Source organism: Syngnathoides biaculeatus, chromosome 21 (genome assembly GCF_019802595.1).
Source record: "Syngnathoides biaculeatus isolate LvHL_M chromosome 21, ASM1980259v1, whole genome shotgun sequence".
NCBI lineage: Eukaryota > Metazoa > Chordata > Actinopteri > Syngnathiformes > Syngnathidae > Syngnathoides > Syngnathoides biaculeatus.
Genome location: NC_084660.1, coordinates 6420386 through 6438820, shown reverse-complemented (window position 1 = coordinate 6438820; position 18435 = coordinate 6420386). Strand labels below are relative to the sequence as shown.

At 49.9% G+C, this 18435-nt stretch overlaps 3 protein-coding genes, 2 long non-coding RNA genes and 1 other non-coding gene across 8 annotated transcripts; 2 read left to right on the top strand and 4 right to left on the bottom strand.

The window, feature by feature from the left end:
* The first annotated feature begins 1180 nt into the window (after positions 1 to 1180).
* LOC133494648 (uncharacterized) lies at positions 1181 to 2633 on the top strand. The gene is made up of 3 exons (XR_009793350.1): positions 1181 to 1316; positions 1405 to 1494; positions 2510 to 2633. It is a non-coding gene; the product is annotated as an uncharacterized LOC133494648 (long non-coding RNA).
* Positions 1647 to 3989, bottom strand: tmem179ba (transmembrane protein 179Ba). Of its 2 annotated transcripts, XM_061808659.1 has the most exons (6): positions 3979 to 3989; positions 3427 to 3564; positions 2775 to 2971; positions 2574 to 2711; positions 2431 to 2509; positions 1647 to 2367 (listed from the first exon to the last, which is right to left on the bottom strand). In XM_061808659.1, the coding sequence occupies exons 2-6, from the start codon at positions 3538 to 3540 to the stop codon at positions 2185 to 2187; spliced, it is 711 nt and encodes a 236-aa protein (XP_061664643.1). In that variant the 5' UTR covers positions 3541 to 3564; positions 3979 to 3989; the 3' UTR covers positions 1647 to 2184. The 2 variants fall into 2 exon arrangements, with proteins under 2 accessions (XP_061664643.1, XP_061664642.1); XM_061808658.1 differs by lacking the exon at positions 3979 to 3989 and having other exon boundaries at positions 3427 to 3708.
* LOC133494647 (uncharacterized) lies at positions 3625 to 10878 on the top strand. Its single transcript, XR_009793349.1, has 3 exons — positions 3625 to 3742; positions 5433 to 5584; positions 9718 to 10878. It is a non-coding gene; the product is annotated as an uncharacterized LOC133494647 (long non-coding RNA).
* Positions 4378 to 9592, bottom strand: prox3 (prospero homeobox 3). The gene is made up of 6 exons (XM_061808656.1): positions 9480 to 9592; positions 6570 to 7954; positions 6031 to 6138; positions 5836 to 5948; positions 5612 to 5717; positions 4378 to 5515 (listed from the first exon to the last, which is right to left on the bottom strand). The coding sequence occupies exons 2-6, from the start codon at positions 7950 to 7952 to the stop codon at positions 5342 to 5344; spliced, it is 1884 nt and encodes a 627-aa protein (XP_061664640.1). The 5' UTR covers positions 7953 to 7954; positions 9480 to 9592; the 3' UTR covers positions 4378 to 5341.
* A 1876-nt stretch (positions 10879 to 12754) lies between the features above and the next one.
* Positions 12755 to 15228, bottom strand: snx15 (sorting nexin 15). Of its 2 annotated transcripts, XM_061809000.1 has the most exons (7): positions 14865 to 15220; positions 14376 to 14532; positions 14191 to 14306; positions 13863 to 14124; positions 13615 to 13779; positions 13297 to 13491; positions 12755 to 13097 (listed from the first exon to the last, which is right to left on the bottom strand). In XM_061809000.1, the coding sequence occupies exons 1-7, from the start codon at positions 14961 to 14963 to the stop codon at positions 13000 to 13002; spliced, it is 1092 nt and encodes a 363-aa protein (XP_061664984.1). In that variant the 5' UTR covers positions 14964 to 15220; the 3' UTR covers positions 12755 to 12999. The 2 variants fall into 2 exon arrangements, with proteins under 2 accessions (XP_061664984.1, XP_061664983.1); XM_061808999.1 differs by having other exon boundaries at positions 14191 to 14532; positions 14865 to 15228.
* A 1553-nt stretch (positions 15229 to 16781) lies between these two features.
* trnam-cau (transfer RNA methionine (anticodon CAU)) lies at positions 16782 to 16853 on the bottom strand. The gene has a single exon. It is a non-coding gene; the product is annotated as a tRNA-Met (tRNA).
* Positions 16854 to 18435: the final 1582 nt, after the last annotated feature.

Sequence of the window (18435 nt, the reverse complement as noted above, 5' to 3'; positions counted from 1 at the left end):
GAGAAAATTGCAAAAAAAATAATAAAAAAAAGTGTCAATGAGGCACAATCCAAGAGCTAAACAGTGCATTATGGAGCTGGTGAGTTTCGGGATGATTGAATCAAATCAACAAACAAATGTAGCAATATCAACAACAGGTCTTGTTTTTTGTCCAGTTTTGTTACACTTTTATGCAACTTTAATAAAAACGGATAAAAGTGAACGTTTGCCTCTTGCCTTTGTCACCGGAAGCCCTTGAAAAGTGAAGTCAACAGAAATGAACGCGTACTGTTAGCGCGCGCAGCGAATTATATGTGCAGAATTATAACAGACCGTAATAATAATCAACATTTGTACCGTGGCAACGCAAAGAAATTGGTTTTCAGTTTCCTCAAATAATGTAGCTCTAAATGTCATGCGTGGCAATATTAGCTTTTTAGTTTTGCGGTGCTTTTTAAAAAGAGTACTCACAAAGATGATGAGAGCAACTTGTCGTTGACACGCCGAAAGATCAGTTTACAAACTTTTAAAAAAAAAGTCGTTACTTCCGTGTACAACGACAACGAGGAAGACGATTGGTCGGCGAAACGCTCTGAGAAATATTATTGGCTGCGGTGTTAAAAATCCCATTTTCGATTGGTTAGTAATTTTGAAAGGCTCCGTGTTTGGTTGGCAAAGCGTGGTGGGGACTTGAAAAATGGAAACGTAGATCAGACACCTTTCTGATCACGAAAAATTTAAGAAGAAGAAGAAGAAGAAAATTTGGATCAATTGGGAACACGACTGGACTGCGATTTTTTTTTTAAATCATCAATCATCATTAATCATCATCATGTTTTGCCAACCAATCAGACAACACATGTGTGATGACTAAATAAATATTATTCAACTTTTTTTTTTTTTAAATTACAATGCACGGACACACGTAGCAAAAAAAAAAAAAAAAAAAAAAAAAAAAAAAGCAAAACAGGTCCACAGTTCCATTTTGAGAAGCGTTTATTCGCCGCTTAAAGCTGCTTGCTGAGTTTGCGGGCCTGCCTCTCACGCGCCTCGAACGCCAACTTGGTCTCCTTGAGCTCGTCGAGCTGGCGGCGTATCCGCGCCATGTCGAGCTGCGAGGCCTCGCACTGCTGCCGCAGCGCCGCCGACTCCACCCGCAGCTGCGTGGCGGCCAGCGAGAGCTGCTCGCTGCGCTCGCGGCACTGCGTCTGCATGCGTTCGGCGTCGCGCAGCAGCGACTCCACGCTCAGCGACACCGAGTCGAACTGGACCTGGGACATTTGCTGGCGAGGGAGGGAACGCAGAGTTCAAAGGTCAAGAGAGCTCCGCGCGTCGGGGTACAAATTCGCCTTCAGCGCAGTCCGTTGAGTCTTACCATGGATTCCAGAGTCAGATCAATGACAAGCCTGGTACTTGTCTTGTCAGGCTCGCTTTCCAGTTCTTCCTTGGCCCGCTCCAGAGTGCTTCTTTTCGCCTTTCTTCTGCGCTGTAGAAATTCTGGGACTGGATTCGAACGTGAGTGAAATGCGCAAACGGTTTATGCCACGAAAGAAGCCCCCCGCCCCCGCCTCATTTTTCCCGTCAACACCGAGCGAGCGCGCTTTACCTTTACCTCAGCCCTCCAATATAGTCTCTTAATCCGCAGGGATTAAACACTTAAGCGAGACTGAAATCTTATTACGTTTATTTGCGGCGATCCGCAGCTGTTGGGACGTCATGACTCGTACGAATGTTGATTTGACAAAAAAAAATGTCCAAAGACGAAGGACAGAAGGCGTCCGTGTACTTGTCCCAAGCAGCAGCGCGGTGTGAAGAAGCCCCCGATGACGGTCTTTCTCGTCCTTATATATGTACTCCTCGGAACACTCCGTAATTCCACATCAGGAAAGATCTGCATCATAATCACTCAAAAGTATGAAAAAGGAAATTAAAGAGAATAAAGAATAAAAATACACACACACATAACAAGGCCCATGCAGTTCAACTTTCTGAAATGTTATTTATTTACATAATGAGGCTGGAAGAATGCCTCGTGAGTGGAATAGTCAGAAGGCAGAAGATGGGCCATTTTTCACACTCATTCAATAAAATATATATATTATATATTAAAAACAAACGCAAAGCCAAAAGGTGTGGGGCGTTAGTGCATAAACAACAGGAAACAAAAGGGCCGCGTGCGCATCCGTGCGCAGCATCGGCGCCACGTCACTGAGGCCTCGCGGGACGGTTGAAAAAGGGCTCCGTCTCGGCGGCCGTCGCCCCCGGGTCGGCGAAAAGCCCGCCGGCCCGCCCGCCCGCCGGCAATTTTGCCCCCGCGGTCCGCCGCCTCTGGATGATGAACAGCGCGCCGATGACGAGCCAGAAGAAGAAGTTGACCCACACGGCCGTCTGAAGAGGAAGAGGAAGTAGATGGGCGATTGGCGGGGAGCCGACACGTTAATTGACGCTGACCTCGGCTTTTTGGAGGCCGCTGTAGAATCTGTCTCCCTTGATCGGGCTGACCCACTTCTTCGTCTGGGCCTCCTTGCAGCTTCGCGTGGGAAAATATGGTTACGGTCGGATCCCTGACGCAAGATTGTGAGCGCGCGGAGCACCTGGTGATGGCGGGGACGGCGCGCGTCACCGAGTTGCAGAGGGCGTCCCGTCCGATCTTGAGCATGCAGCCCGACACGAGCAGGAAGAAGAGGAAGACGCCGCCGGCGACCAGCGCCACGTTCATCCACACGCGCTCCCTGCGGTCACGGGCACAATTTGCACGCGCGGGGGAAGGCGGACGTTGGACGGGTTTCCGTTACCTGCGGACGTCGCCGTCGACGCAGACGGCGTGCGCCCAGTAGAGGGAGAGCGAGAAGCACACCACGGCCACCATGACGGAGACGGCCGAGACGAAGTAGCACAAGGAGGCGGCGGAGGACGCCTGGACGCCGAGGACGTCTGCGGTTGAGTTGTAGCTCACGACGCCGTACAGCACGCACAGGCCACCGAAATGACCCTGGAAGAGATTGCACGCGTTCGTTAAGCGCTGACTCACGTTTACAACCTCAACCCGTGAAATTGAATTCATTTATTCATAATGATCTTTGTCGGCTGCATTTCTTTATGTAAATGAATTTTTTTCTTGAATTACATACGCAAACTGCAGCATGGGAATATTCTTTTTTTTTTCTACTGGTGGATGGGTTGCACGGTCCTGCATAATAGAACACGAGGAACCCCTGTGGTCACATGATTCCATTTTAACGCATGACTGTTGTTTGTGACGCTTGGACGCGTGTAAAAAAAATAACAAGTTCATATCAAAAGCACACGTTAAAAGGTGAAAAGTGTTTTTTTTTTGTGAGGGGCGGGGGGGGGGTGGAGAGAAGTTTCTAACAAGCCAAAGTTTGATTCGGAAGAGGATGGTGACGAAGTTGTAAAAAGTGTGTTTTGGTCGCTGTGTCGAGTCACCTGGACGATGGTGAGGGACGCGGCGGTGACGATCCCGCAGACGAAGCAAACGGTGTACAGAGACACCTCCAGCAGCAACAACCCAGAGAGAGCCGCCATCATCATCATCATCATCCAGCGGCCAATTCTCCTCCCCTGCTGCGGCACCGTGAAGGAGGCAGTAAACATCCGGTGGGACGTTTCAAAATACAAGCTCAGCGGAAGTATGGAGCAACTGCTCTGAATGTCTTTCGTCATAACCAAAGGACAAGTACAGCGACAGACCACAACCCCAATGGACATTTTTTTTTTGTTCACGGCACAACCAGCCTGTAAGGTACGTTAATAATAATGTGTTCTACATTTTATGCTGACATTTGCCTTAAGCAGGTATAATAACATAACTGAGTGCGCTCGAGTAGTTCAAAAACTATTTTTTTTTATTTCACTGAGGTTTAGAAGCTGTATGCAATTGTATTAGTGATTAAATTGTAAAGAATGAGAGAATTATTGGGAAGAAACCAAAGGGCAAACGTTAATAACATGCAGTTGCCGGACAAGGTAATAGTTAACCTTTTTCCTGGTTTTTCTTCTTCGTTTGTACTTTTAGTCGCTCAGAAAGCTTCTGTGGCACCGTCTGCCTCACAGGTCACTTTTGGAACTACATCATTCATTGTGTATGTAGCTAATAAATTTCTAATTTAACCCCCCCCCCCTCCAAATAAACGTCACAATAATTTTAGCTACTTTTAATCAATTTTTTAAAAGTAACTTCAACGCTAAAAGTGACATGTTTATTCTGCACTCCCAGCTAAAGTAAAGAGTGTAAAAAGTTTAATCAGAGTAATTACTTGGGAAGAAATGGAAATTCACAGAGAAATATTGCATGTCCAAAAGTATCAAGAAAATGTACAACACACTAAACTGCACCCTGACATGTTTTTTTTTTTTTTTTTAATGAGCTGCTCCAATTTCATATGAGGCACAGATTTCAAAAATACACTCACTGGATGTTTGGATGAGGAAGCGACGGGTTACAGTTCCAAAGGCGGGAGGGGAGGGGGAAAAAATATGCAAACACGCACTTCAAGATACGTCACGCACGCACAAAAAGTCTCACAGAAACCGAACAGCTCCAGGCCGAACCCACTCGGGAGTTCTGATTAAGATTTTACACCACGTTAAATATTGTATTTCGTTCCACTGGTGGTACATTTTTATCACAAATGTCACAAATTTCCTCACGTTATCCCAATTATTCCTAAATGTCTTACAATACATACAAAGATCCCCCCCCTCACAAAAATAAAACTTAAAAAACACACCAGAATGAAGTACTGTAGGTTTAACGTCATGTCTGAAAAGTTGAACGTCTGAAGGAACACGTTTATACATGCATGAATTTTCATATGGCGTGCGGTCGTGCCTTGAAATACAAATTGATTTTCTTCCGTCACGCGTTATCTTTACACATTTAAATGAAAAAATTCTGTTCATCTGTTGCAGCCTCTCCCCCAAAAAATGAACAATTATACAATATTCGTAATACTGCACTTTTATAAAAACAGTAACATCATCATTGGATGGAATATAATGAAAGTTTGTGCTTCGTGGTCAATTTACCGTGATTGTGATTCGCAGTGGCTCAAGAGTATTGTAATATATTTTGTCTATAAATATGTTGCCCGGCTGTTTGTGTTCAAATATTTGTCGCTTTCAGGGTTGTTACGCCCTACGTGTTCGCCCATCTGTGGCATTTTGCATTGTTTGTTCAATTAGGGGACTTTCCCAAGCCGAAGCTTGCCGGTCGGTTTTGAATGGACGACGACTCGTTTCGCAAACTTTCAAGATAGCTCAATCGTATCTCAAGGCTCCACTGCATGTTTTTTAAAAATGATTATTATTATTTATTATGATTCAAACAAATTGATTATCATTAGGCAACCGGACAACCGGGCAGTCTGAAGGCATCTGGCACGCCGCTGTCCAGCTTGCAGATGATTTTGTAAATTCCTTTCTTCCAGCAGGGGTCGCTGTCCCTGCCCGTCCAAATGGCGGCGTGGAACTCCCTCAGGGCCACCTCGGACACCTCGATAAACCTCTCCGGGACCTGCAGTTGGCGAAAAAAAAAAAAAAAAAAAAAGAACGTCTTGGATTCGACAGGATTCGACCGTTAAAGGTAAAGTAAATAAATCATAACCCCTACCTGGTAGATGTTACTTTTATTGTAGTGCATGTTGAGTATGCGGTAGAGTTCGGTGTCCCGGCCCACTCGCAGCTGACTCTCTCTGCCCAGGCGAGGTGCACCGTCCCTGGATCGCACAGGCGGACCCAAAATAATAACCCCACCCCCACCGCTCGGGACGTCCTCTCGGGCGTTCATAGCACAGTAATAACACAGTAATACACATTTAAGAAGCCGGAACCGACCGGGTGAGAGCCTCGCGGACGGCCTGCCTCGCAAATCGCTCCATCTGGATGTAGAAGAACTCTCGGAAGTTGCTGAACCATTTAATCATCTGCGAGGTCACGCAGCGGTTGAACTGCACGAACGAAGTGACAGTCATGAGCGCTTTCGCCGACACCACATGGGTAATAATCGGCAAACGGAATAAACGCAAAGACCTTGACGTCGGGGAAGTAGGTCTTCAGTGTGTTGGAGCTGGGATAGCGAGCGTAGAAGAACATGAGTTTGGCTTTCTTCAGGTGGCAAGGGGACAAACCTTCCTGGGCGTTGGCAGCGGTCTGGCTAAGGAGACGTGCCGCTCCGTTCAGTTCCATTTGGACCAATCAGATTACAGCATCTGCGCGTCGTCGCGTCAACCGAATCTGCCCGCGCGCGAGGCCTTCGGAGTCGGTTTTACGCGTTGTAAAAATAACCGTTTTGCAATTAAGCGTTGCCAATGGGTCGAGAACACATCTGTCGGCGCTGCTGAACACCCGAACACTGCGGGGGCCTCGCGGGATTGCGTCGTCGGGAGCTTTTTGCGGAACAGCCATGAGTGCGACTAGTTCAGGATGACGGCTGGTTGTTGGTACCGATTTTTATTTGGCGCGAATTCAATGCGTAATTAGATATCAATTTGAGTTGGTGTATAATCGCATGATGATTTTGGTTGCTATAGCAATATCATGTAAAAGTTAATAATTCACAAAAAGGATATTCCCCCCGCGCTCAGGTAAAGCTCTCCTCCGTCCAGCATCGGCGCCCCCCTCACGCCCCTCTCCCGCTCCCTGCCGGCGTGGGCGTGGCGCACCAGGGAGGGGCCCAGGTGACCGAGCAGGGGCAGCGGGGGGAAGGCGGGGTGCGAGGGGAACTCCAGGAAGGGGTCCGAGTTGAGGAAGTCCTTGCGGGACGCCGGCGGCAGATGGGGCATCTGGGGCTGGTGGAGCGAGCGGGACAACAGCTGCTGCATGGAGTAGTGGAGCAGCGGGAGGGCCAGGGGGGGCGCCGGGTAGGAGGAGGAGGAGGAGGAGGAGGAGCTTGAGGATGAGGAAGATGAGGGCGGATGGCCAGACAGGGGGTCCTTGGGTTGGGACGGCGGGGCTAAGAGGAGGGGAGGCCGGGGGAGATGCAGGGAGGGGTTTGGGTGACTCGTCGGAGGCGGGCCGAGGAAGGGGTGGGGCTTCGGGAGGTCAGGTGACTTATGGGCCGCCGACGGCAAGGCCAAATCTGTGGTCTGGGCGCCACGGGGGGGCACCGTTTGGAGTTGGCTCTCTCTCGCCTCGTCGTTCCCCCCGGGCCTCTCCCCCTGACCTCCGAACTCATCCGCGCAGGGCGTTTCGGTGTACAGACGCAGGACGCGGTCGATGACCCTGGCCACGGCGCTTCCCAGCTCCACCTTCAAGGCCTGGGCGAACTTGTCCCCCCCCTCCCCGTCCTCATCCTTCATCCCTCCGTCCCAGTCCAACCAAAGCCCCTCCACGACGCCGTCCCCTCTTCCGGGCGCCGTCCTCCCTGCGTCTTGTCGCTTCTCTCCTCTTCTTTTGAAGGCATAAAAAGGGGCAGCGAGAGAGAGGGGCTCGTCTTCCAGACCGAGGTCCTCCTCTCGCTCAAACATGTCCTCGTCCTCCACCTCCCCCCCCTTGTCTTTGCTTTTCTCCTCCCCTTCTTCCACGTTGCTCTCCCCGAAGGCCCTCAGCACTTTCTCCTGCAGGGCCTGCAGTCGTTCCCTCGCCTCCTCCAGCTGCTCCTTCAGCTCGGCCCTCCTCCTCCTCCTCAGCTCGCCACTCCGCCGGGCGCTCCCCTCCTCCAGCTTCCTCCTTTTCACCCTGGCCAAGTCCTGACCCCACACGGCCCCCGCTTGCTTCTTGACCTGGTCGTCGGTCCCCGGCCCCTCCCGGGCTTCTCGCTCGCCTCGGTCCGCGGTCCTCTCCTCCGCCGGGTGCGGGTTTTGGGCCAGGTGCCGCTGGATGAAGGGAAAGCCGAGGGGTCCGAAGGCGGTCGGGGGGGGCCGCCCTCCGAACGCTTCTGCGGAAAAGAGCGGGGCCGCGAACGGGTGGGCTTGCGGATTGGCGTCATCGAAGAGGTCTGAGGGGGAGTCCATCGCTGCCGGGGAGAGTTTAGGAAAACATATTAGGATGGTTTGGTCTCCATTTTGGTCTCAGTGGAGACCTTTGGATCACAAAACTGTGCGGTCCAAAATCAATGTCAGATATGTCGACAGTGGCAGTGCCGATTATTAAAGATATTCATTTGCGCCGATCGCTGTAAGTCCGACGGTTTTGCTCGCACCGGCCAATCAGAGGCCCGGAAAATGCTGATGTTATTGTGAGAGGTGAATTTGAAATCTAATTGGTCGAAGAAACGGTCCCGTTCCCATGCTTTCGTTTTTTGGGGTCTCCCCGCCAAAATTACAAAAATGTCACCGTCGCAAATTCGTAATGTTTTTCCCGCTTCGCATCAGTCGAGTGGGTATTGCGCCGCTCTTTTCCGTTGTGTCCGCCTTGACCCCCTGGGGGCAGCGGAAGGCACGTCGATGCCACAGCTCATCGGTACGGCACTAATATTCGCCCTTCCCCCCCCGACGCAGCGGTATTTGGCTGTGAGTAGTTTGACTCTGTACTTTCCTGCAACGTACGATGAATAGTCAGTCAGGCGCACGCATAATTGTGACATTTGGCTCATTTCATCGTCACCAAATGCCCCCCTCCCCCAGCCCCCCTCCCCTGTTATCAGTTCAGCCAGCTTGTTAAGCGCTGTTTGATCAGAGTGTTTACCATCACACACACACACGCACAGGATGATTCACGCAGTAGTGGAGCACAAGAGGCTTGTGAGCGGGCTAACAATGGTCAATGGTCCTTTGGGAGCGAGATGGACTCGGAACACCGTGTATGCGTGTATCCGATTTGTGCGCGCGTGTGTGTGTGATCACTATAGTCCGATTTATCTTCGATAACACCCTTAATCCACTTCAGATGGATACACTCACCGCACACAGAGATGGACGGGCGGACGGACGGGCGGGCGGACGGCTCGTGAGCGTGTAGGCTCCCCCGGTGAAACACTAAAGGAATAATCCCCCTATAAATAGCTAAATATCAATTATTCAAATAGCCCCCCCCCCCAACCCCCGTGTCCTCGCTTGCTATAACACAGCGCAGATGGCAAGCAGGCCAATGCGCTTATATGCGCCGGCCAGATTAGCTTTTTTAAAACCCGGCCGCAAAGCTGGCCAAAATATTAACACTGAGCGACGGAGACGAAAGCCACGCGGCGTGAGATTCCATTCGGGGGGGGGGATATTAGTCGCTATATGCAAGAATGTCGAAATAGAATACATATAGAAAACTGCCTCAATGAACTAATTTGATCAAACTTTGCATTATTTGTTAAACATTGTAAGTCCATCCATGACGACGAGTCATCATGGAAATAATACTTTAATGTGCCAACATCTGGATGAGGACTACGTGTGTACACGTGCGCACGCACGCGGGCTTCCCGGCTAATTGGCGTCACTTGGGCAGATGATGTCGCAGTGTGAAATGATAATAATGATTTTTTAAAAAAAAAATGCATATGCACGAACACAAACGCGGAACGAAGTCAAATAGAACGTAAGACTTACTCTGAGAGAGCAGAGCTTCGGCGGGGCTTTCACCGAAGCGTTCCGATCAGGTGTCCTCCGCTGATGTGCGCTCTGCCTCGGTCGACTGTCCTCAGCTGGCACCCGCGATATTGGTAGGGGGGGGGGGGAGAAAAAAAACTGGTGGGAAGAGGGAGTTGGGGAGGGAGGGGGGGCTCGGACATGTGAGTCCGCCGCTCTCTGACCGTGTTGCTTTGTGTTATTCAACTGCCACCACTAGTGATCCACTTCTGCGCCCGGCTGCCACAGTGTTGTGACATCATGCGCCGATGCCGCCGCCGCTGTCCGCTTGACGACTCCGCCCCGCCCCGCGTTGGCCTCGGCAACTCAGCGGGAAGAGGTGGCAAGTGAGCATGCTGGATTCTGCCCAACGTGCCGCTATTGCACTTGGTAAAACCACACGTTCATAATGTCATTCAGTGGAATGTAAAGAAGTTTGTGCACCGTGCTTCAATTCATTGTGGCCGCCTTGGCCACCGAGGGGCAGTACGAGACAGTCATACCAAAACAAACAAACAAGTGACAGCACGACTCTCAGGGTTCAGTAAGATGCATTAATATTAGTCTGATCTTCCCGGGGGATAAAGAATATTGCCGTGAGTATTGTGCTATTGTCTACATGTGTTGCCACTCCATTTGTCTTCAAATATCCACTGCTTGAATGGTTAAAACCGCAACTATTGATGCTTTTCGTTAGCGCATCAATGACATTTTCCACTATGTGTTAGCATTAAGCTCCCGCGTGGGGGCTGGGGGGGGGGCACTCCTAAGGCAACCTTGTGATTGTTTTGATGATGGTAAACCACATATTCATTCATTAACTTCCCACCACTGAGAGATCAGATATGCAGTAAAATTCCATCTTGCCCAAGTTTTAAGAATTTTTTTTCCGCCCCCCCCCCCAACTTCATGATCTCTCTTCCGCCGTTTATTTCGTCAATGCCGCCCTTTACATTTGCATCTCCCGTTCGCCGTTTCCCCTCCGCTCAGTTGTCATGGAACCAAGGCTGGCACACAATAGATGGACGCACGGTTATAGATGAAGGTGAGTTCATGGGGAGGGAGGGGGGCACGAGACAACAAGGTCAACGTTGGCTCCGTCTGATCTAAATAACAAATAACCGCGCTCTGCGACTGTGCGTGTGTGTGGGAGAATGCAAGTGATGGCTAAAACAGACGCCTAAAAAGCACAAATGGCTGCCAGAAAAGTGCAGCCTGAAGCCGAAAATTGTGCGTCATTTCTCTCGGGTCTCACATTATGTAAACTACTCAAGCGCGATCCCTCTCATCCGACCATGTGCACATGCGGCCTCTTCAGCGTGCACTTATAAATACAGCATCCCAGAGTGAGAGGTACTGGATTACAACAATCAGTAAAGAGGAGGGGGAGGGGGAGGGGGGGGGGGGGGGGGTTGAAAACATAAAAGGATCAATAGATGGCATAAAGTGTATGTGCATTGATTTCGCTATGGGTTGAGTGAGATGGGGTTGATGGAAAGGCGGGGCGGGGTGGGGGCAGGAAATGGCAAGAAAACAGGATCAAGCTTTTTTTTTTTTTTTTTTTTTTTTTAAGCCAAAAGTCAGCCACAAAATTGATTTCAGACCAAAATGCAAGATGGATGAAATGAGGACGTGGTTAGGTTACTGTCAACACCTGCGCCTTTCAACACTGTTGACAGTAAAAAGTGCACACACACACATGCTCGCCAGTTCGTCTCTGCAGCTGAGCCCGTCACATTATTGCACATTAATTTCACGTGGCTAAATCCACCTCGCAGTCGTTTATTAGTTCACCTCAGGTCACCACCACACACCCTACACGAGCACATTGCTTTAAAAGGCAGGTGTTCCCCAAAGTGACAGGAAAGTCAACCCATGCAGACGTGCAAAGATGGCTGATTTGCCGGCTAAACCGTTAGCAGAGTGCCTCCCGTTGACGTAGGCAGCAGAAAATCAAGCTGAACGTTGCTCTTTGCTTGGATCTGCTCCATATTGTTGGCGCAACCAGTTTCACATTGTAACGACGGTGTGCATTAGCTAAACTGTTGGGCTAGGTGGGAATTGGTAAAATAAGAGCCCCCCCCCCTCCACACACACACACAAAAATGGATGCTCTGAAGCCGCAATGAGTGAAGCAGGATACAGCGAGTGAGTTGTACACTCAAATAGCTGAGGGCAAGGTGAACAAAACCAACAGCCACAGACATTGAATAAACTCATAAATGGGGTTGGGGGTTAGTGTGTGCTTGTTGGATGAGGAGGGGGGTGGGGGAAGAGGAAGCGGTAGAATTGGATGAGAGGAAGCTGAGAGTACAAAACAACGGCACAAAAAAAAAAAAAAAAAAAAAAGCAACGAGATGTGGCGGCCAAGCAAAGGTGTCCAGTGTTTGGCTCGAACACACCACACCAAAAGTAACAGCCACCCCCCCCCCCCACACACACACACTCCAGTCTTACATGCATATGTAATGCGGCATGTATGGCACTAAATTATGCACACACATCCAGTTTTGATCCCTTGTGATAATGCACACACACACGTGCAGGCCGTAAGCTATTATGCTCTCAGGCTGGAGGGTTTTGATGGTATAATCACAGTGACCAGTGAGGAGGAAAAAAAAAAGGACGGATGGGAAAAAAAGGGGGGATGGTGAGAAAGAAAAAGCAGCGCGCGCTGACACTCGGCATGCTAATGTCAGGCCTCCTCCGTTTCATCCGTCCATCCCGCCGCCGCTTTTGTCCGTCCGCGTTCCCGCGGCGCCCAGGTGGAGTGGCGCAAAAAAAAAAAAGCGAGGGATGCGTCGGGGCGAAGAGGAAAATGTGACGGGATGGAGCGGCGTTATCTCCCACTTTCATCCCACCGCCCTCTCTACAATGCTCAAAAACAAAAGTGTGCCGGGGGGGCGAGGGGGGGGGTGAATGCAGAGGACGAGGGAGGGTCACTTTTTCCATCCCTTCAACAATAAATGGATGATCTCTGCTTATCCTCTAATCGCACCCCCCCCTCCCCCCGTTATCTCCCACTCCCCAACGAGCACTCTTTCCTCTGCCTTTGTCGGCTCTCCATCTGTCTGTCCTTCCACTCGTCGTCCGTCATCCCTCGCTCCTCTCCGGGGAGGCTGCGCGGCATCGATACGGCCCCTCTGCTTCCTCCCACTTTGTCAAAACCGTCCCCCCCCCCCTCCTAACATCAACTTGCAGCACCTTGCAAATCTAATCGCGTAAAAAAAAAAGAAAAAAAAAAGCACTACGCGACATCAATCAAAACTATTTATTAAGAAAACTGTGCAAAAGAGAGTTTATCATTGATGTATTTTTTGGGGTGAATTAAAGATGCTATCAACAGTCTGTGGTGTGCGCAGTGTGGAGCGTTTATCATGTATTTGTGAGTGTTTTGGTCCAAACCACCCAGTCACCACCATAAATATGTTTTTAAAAAAGGTCAGTTCTGAGGATTTTGAATTATTAGCATTATTATTTTTACAGTTTATGTTCCGCATGGTCAGGCGATCTGCACCCCGCCCAGCAGCCTCTCCGCGTGTTCCAGATACTGCGCAATCCTTCGCTTGACGGTCTCCTTTCGTGCCGGATCCGGATCGTCTGGAAAGGAGAATTCACAGTTGTGAGGAGAGTACCCCCAAAACCGTGGGAAAAATGATTGCCCGATCTTTACTGCGCCGGTGACAAACCCGAGGCCCGGGGGCCCAGATACGGCACGCAGAATGATCGCGTGTGGCATCGCACATGCCTCACGACCGTGAGTCATACTTGCCACGTACTCGTAAAGTGTGCCGCTCACCCTTCACTCCAGTGATGAGTACATCAACCGCCGTCCGGTACCCGCAAATGGCGGCGCTCACTTCTCCCGCCGCCTCCCTCGCCGCGGCGGACGTCAGCTCGTCGGCCGCCCGCCTCAAGTACGGCGCCTCGTTCTCCGGGCTGCTCGCGGGCAACGACAACAACTCGGAATGGCCGCCGCATGATTCGAATCCGTCTGTAACAGGTGGAGAAGGGCGGGAGAACTACTTGGTTGTCAATACCTCGGTTATTACTATTTTTAATTTGCAATTGAAAAACAAACAAAGCCCCCAAAAATATCCCCATAATTTGTGTTCACCTCGCTTATAGCAGGGGTCAAAGACGGCCAGGTCGCCGTCGGAGAGCGAAGGCCGAGCGTCCTCCTTCGGCGGCGAGGCGCGGCAGCCTTCCGGCACGGCGGCGACGAGTGCCCCGAACTCCTCCTGAGAATCTCGGGACGGGTACGTTCTGGACGGAGACGTGACTGGGGGTTACGACATCACAAAGACAGGCTCGTGAATGACATCGGCGCACGGACTGCCCAAATTCTTTGCGATGTTTGACTACCTCCGTCGTCCGGCGCGGCGTCCGCGCCGCCTTCCTCCCCAGCCATCTCGCCGTAGGCCTCTGCCGCCATTTCGGGCTCCCCCACGTCAATGGCCAGGTCGGTGCCCAGGTCCTGGGGCAAAGTGGGCGCCTCCCTGCCCGCCTCCTCCTCCGCGGGCTCGCAGTCCGAGGCTCTCCGCTTGGGCAGGGGGATGAGAGGAGGGGGCAGGATCCCGGCGGAGGGGTCGGGGGAGGGATCCAGAGGCCTCGTCACGTCTCCGCCCTGAGGAGGGCAAAATACACGTTGTTTACTTTCGACAGAAGTACTTTTGTACTTTGACTTAATTACCCTGAAGAAGTCGTTGAGCTGCGGGCTGTTGTAGAGCGCAGGTATGGTCGTCGAGAAGACCAGCATGGCCTCCGCAGCTTTCCTCCTCTCCTCGATCACGGCCTCGTCGAACCTCCCTGAAAAGAGACGAGTTGAGACGGCCGGGAGGCGAGGGAACGCGCCGACGACGCGTCCGCCCGTCGTACCGAAGACTTGCGCCCGCGGGAACGGCGGGAACTCCTCCTGTTTGCGGAACAGGTTCCTGTGGGTGAAGGCCAGCTCGCCGTGGAGCTTCTTCAGCTCAGAGTACCTCCTCCACACCACCACCTCCTTCACATCCTCCGGGCAACGCTTGGACACAAACTACGGCGGAAAAAGCATCAAAATCCCCCTTAGGCGCGAAGAGGCCAAGTCATGAGGTTGCAATTTTTCTTTGTTCAGCTGTGGACACGTGATTCCCTTTCCATTTGACTTGAACTAATTTCCCAAGCACTCCTCGTGATGAAATCACACGTTCGTATTCACTGATACATAAGTGACTCCGTGTGCATGTTAAAATTACTTGACTCGCTCGTTTAAAAAAATAAATAACTGCAATAGACTTCATCGCGTCCAATAAAAGATGCGTTTAATGACGTCACAGAAAATAGGTCATGAGTCATTCCAAAGTAGTTTTGCCGATGACCAGAACTCACCCTCGCCGTCACTTTGTACTCGGTGTGTCCTTTCTCGTGCGCACGTATGTCAGTGACGCTAAAGAAGCGGTAATATTCTTCTTTTGCTTTCCGTGACATGTCCGTTCCAGGCGAGAAAAAAATAACAAACGCAACGCGTCCGGACGAGAGAACGCGAGAGCGCCGCCGCCTCCTAACTCACTTCCGGGTTGGGCGTACGTACGTGGGCGTTTGCGTAATGACGTGACCAAAAACGGAAACGACAATTTATTAATGGATAACTTGCTGTTATTGACTTTTATGCAGATTTTTTTTGCGTATGTATTTATTTGTTTTTATCATATTTATTTGTATCTGAGTTGTTGTTTTTTTCATGTTTGCTCGGCTGTTTGCGAATCAGAATCGTTTCCTTAATTGGATAAATAAAGGTTGATTTCAAAAGAAATCCTTGCGCATCAGTTTATAAATATGATCGGTCGATTTATGTCAATTGCAGTGAGTAACACCAGAGCTACATTGTGTCTTTGTGGATCTAGAGAAAGCCTATGACAGAGTACCAAGAGAGGAACTGTGGTACTGCATGCGTAAGTCTGGTGTGGCAGAGAAGTATGTTAAAATAGTACAGGACATGTATGATGGCAGCAGAACAATGGTGAGGTGTGCCTTAGGTGTGACAGAGGAATTGAAGGTGGAGGTGGGACTGCATCAGGGATCAGCTCTGAGCCCCTTCCAGTTTGCGGCGGTAACGGCTAGGCTGACAAGACGAGGTTAGACTGGAATCCCCTCGGACCGCGATGTTCGCAGATGATATTGTGATCTCTGCAGTGAAAGCAGGGAACAGGCGGAGGAACATTTAGAAAGATGGAGGAAGAGAGGAATGAAGATTAGCCGAAGTCAAACAGAAAATATGTGCGTGAACGAGAGGGGCGGAGGAGGAAGAGTGAAGCTCCAGGGAGAAGAGATGGCGAGGGTGGACGACTTCAAATGCTTGGGGTCAACAATACAGAGCAATGGAGGGTGTGGTAAGGAAGTGAAGAAACCGGGTCCAAGCTGGGTGGAACAGTTGGCGGAAGGTGTCTGGTGTTCTATGTGACAGAAGAGTCTTCGCTAGGATGAGAGGGCAAAGTCTATAAAACAGTGCTGAGGCTGGCCGTGATGTACGGATTAGAGACGGTGGCACTGAAGAAACGACGGGAAGCAGAACTGGAGGTGGCAGAAATGAAGATGCAGGTTGGATGGGATTAGAAATGAGCTCGTTAGAGGGACAGCCAAAGCTGGACGTTTTGGAGACAAGATTCGAGAGAGCAGACTTCGATGGTTTGGACATGTTCAGAGGCGAGAGAGTGAGTATATTGGTAGAAGGATGCTGAGGCCAAAGAGAAGGTTTATGGATGTGGTGAGGGAAGACGTGAGGGCAGTTGGGGTGTTAAGAGAGGAAGATGCAGGAGATCGGCTAAGATGGCAAAAGATGACACGCTGTGGCGACCCCTAACGGGACAAGCCGAAAGGAAAAGAAGAAGAAGAAGAAGAAGCAGTGAGTAACACCACCACTTGGCGGCGTTAGAGGTTACATTTCTGCGGTGGTACTGTAGCAACACAAAATATCCACTAGATGGTGCCTAAAGCAACGCTTGTTTTGATTGTCATGTTTTTTTCTCCCCTCGTCATACATACATCAAAAGATTATTATTTTTTCCTCTCCCCCAAACCAGATGAAAAAGAACCTTTGAGGCCTCATCCAGTTTCAAACAATAGAATGAAGCAAACAAACAAACCGGGGAAGTCAACGACGGGGTGAGTTTATTTCACTTGTGCCGCAGACACGCAAAAAAAAACCCTCTTTGTTTATTGTGTGTTAAAGTTTTTTTTCAATCAATTCTAAAGAGTCATAGATGATTTTCTTATATGTTGTAAAATGACGATGAAAAGTAGGACCTTTAGCAGAGGATGGTTTCGATCCATCGACCTCTGGGTTATGGGCCCAGCACGCTTCCGCTGCGCCACTCTGCTCCTGTACAACTTTGTAACGACATAATTCTGTAATTTGAATTTCTTTCACTGCTGGTGAATTCCCTGAGAATTTGCATGCAAGGCACGTTGCGAGTTCTCAACTTGGATCTGGAACAATTGCTTTGAATGCAGAACACTCAAAGGGAGAGGCTAGTCTAAACTGGTCTGGTCCGCGCGCGTGCGCGCGTGAGAACCTCCGGCTAAATACCCCCCCCCCCCCCCCCGAGGGATCAGACAGGAATTTCGAATGAGGTCCTGCATGTGTGCGCTCACGTGCATCCGCCGTCCCCCACCCCACACACGCACACAAGCACAAACTACAGAAATCATATTTTTGAAGCATATATTTGTGTTGTTCCTGTGATGGAACAGGATTCTTTCAACGTTTACGACCGAGCTGGGAACTCGTACCGCATCCCAAACTGCAGAACAAGTCCCCTTTCCCCTCTTTCCTTGGACTCGTCTTTTCATCCCGATCTTTCCCTTCGCATCAGAATCAACGAGAGACTGCGGAAAACTGGTTTTTGCGCATGTCACCCGTGTCCTCGGTCCAGTCCTCGGCTACGAGCAACGCTGCCAGGCGCAGACACGCGTGGTTGTCTGTTAAAAAACAGCAACAGGTGGCACATGTGTTTGATTTCTCCCGCGGGGGGGGGGGGGGGGTGGTCCATCTCCAAGTCACATGCGTCTGATGTTAATTTTGATACAACATCACGTTTCTTTCATGCGCAATAAAGCTTGAGGCCCGCCACTCGACTCAATCAGACTCGATTAATCGATGAGAAGGTTGATTTTTGAAGCTCAATTCACACACAAAAAAAAGGCAAATTTGAACAGACATGGATTAAAAAAAAAAAAACCAAACTCTAATTCTGGTTGTGGCAATTAGCGGAACTCCACGGAGAGGACTTCGGACTTGCATCCGTGCTATCTTAGTTATCAGGAGTTGCAGGGCAGGGGTGTCAAACCCATTGTCGTCACGGTTTCCCTCAGAGGGCCGTTAAGACTGCAAAACCGTGAAAATCTTTGGCCTCGTCGTATTTACACGTGAAATTGACGAGCTGGTTTTGGAATTAGAATTCAAGGTTAAAGTGTTTTTATTGCTGATGCCGGGGGTACGCAATAACGCTTGCAATATCTCAACACGATCATTTACGATGTTACAATTTGATACTTTGGTACAGATTTTTAGAAAGATCATGCAAGTTGATACTCGTGATTTGCCTTCGCGGGCCACATAAAATCATGCGGCGGGCCGGATCTGGCCCCCGCGCCTTGTGTTTGACACCAGTGTGTGCGTGTGTTTTTTAGGGCGTTTTAGAATCAATCAAAGCGGTAATACACACGGTGAATGAATGTGTGAGTATCTCTGTGTGTGCAATGATTTAATCAGAAGCTGAGTGAGGTGTTGCATCACAAGTTGTTGACTGAAGAGGTTTTTTTTTTTGTTTATTTTTTTTTTTTATTCTTAGGGCAATTATTCCAAGCAGACTTGTTTTTTTCTGGATTTGCCTCCGAGTACAGGAAATTAATGATGCCTCATATTCATTTTTTTTTCCTGGTTTTTGTTCATATACGGGTG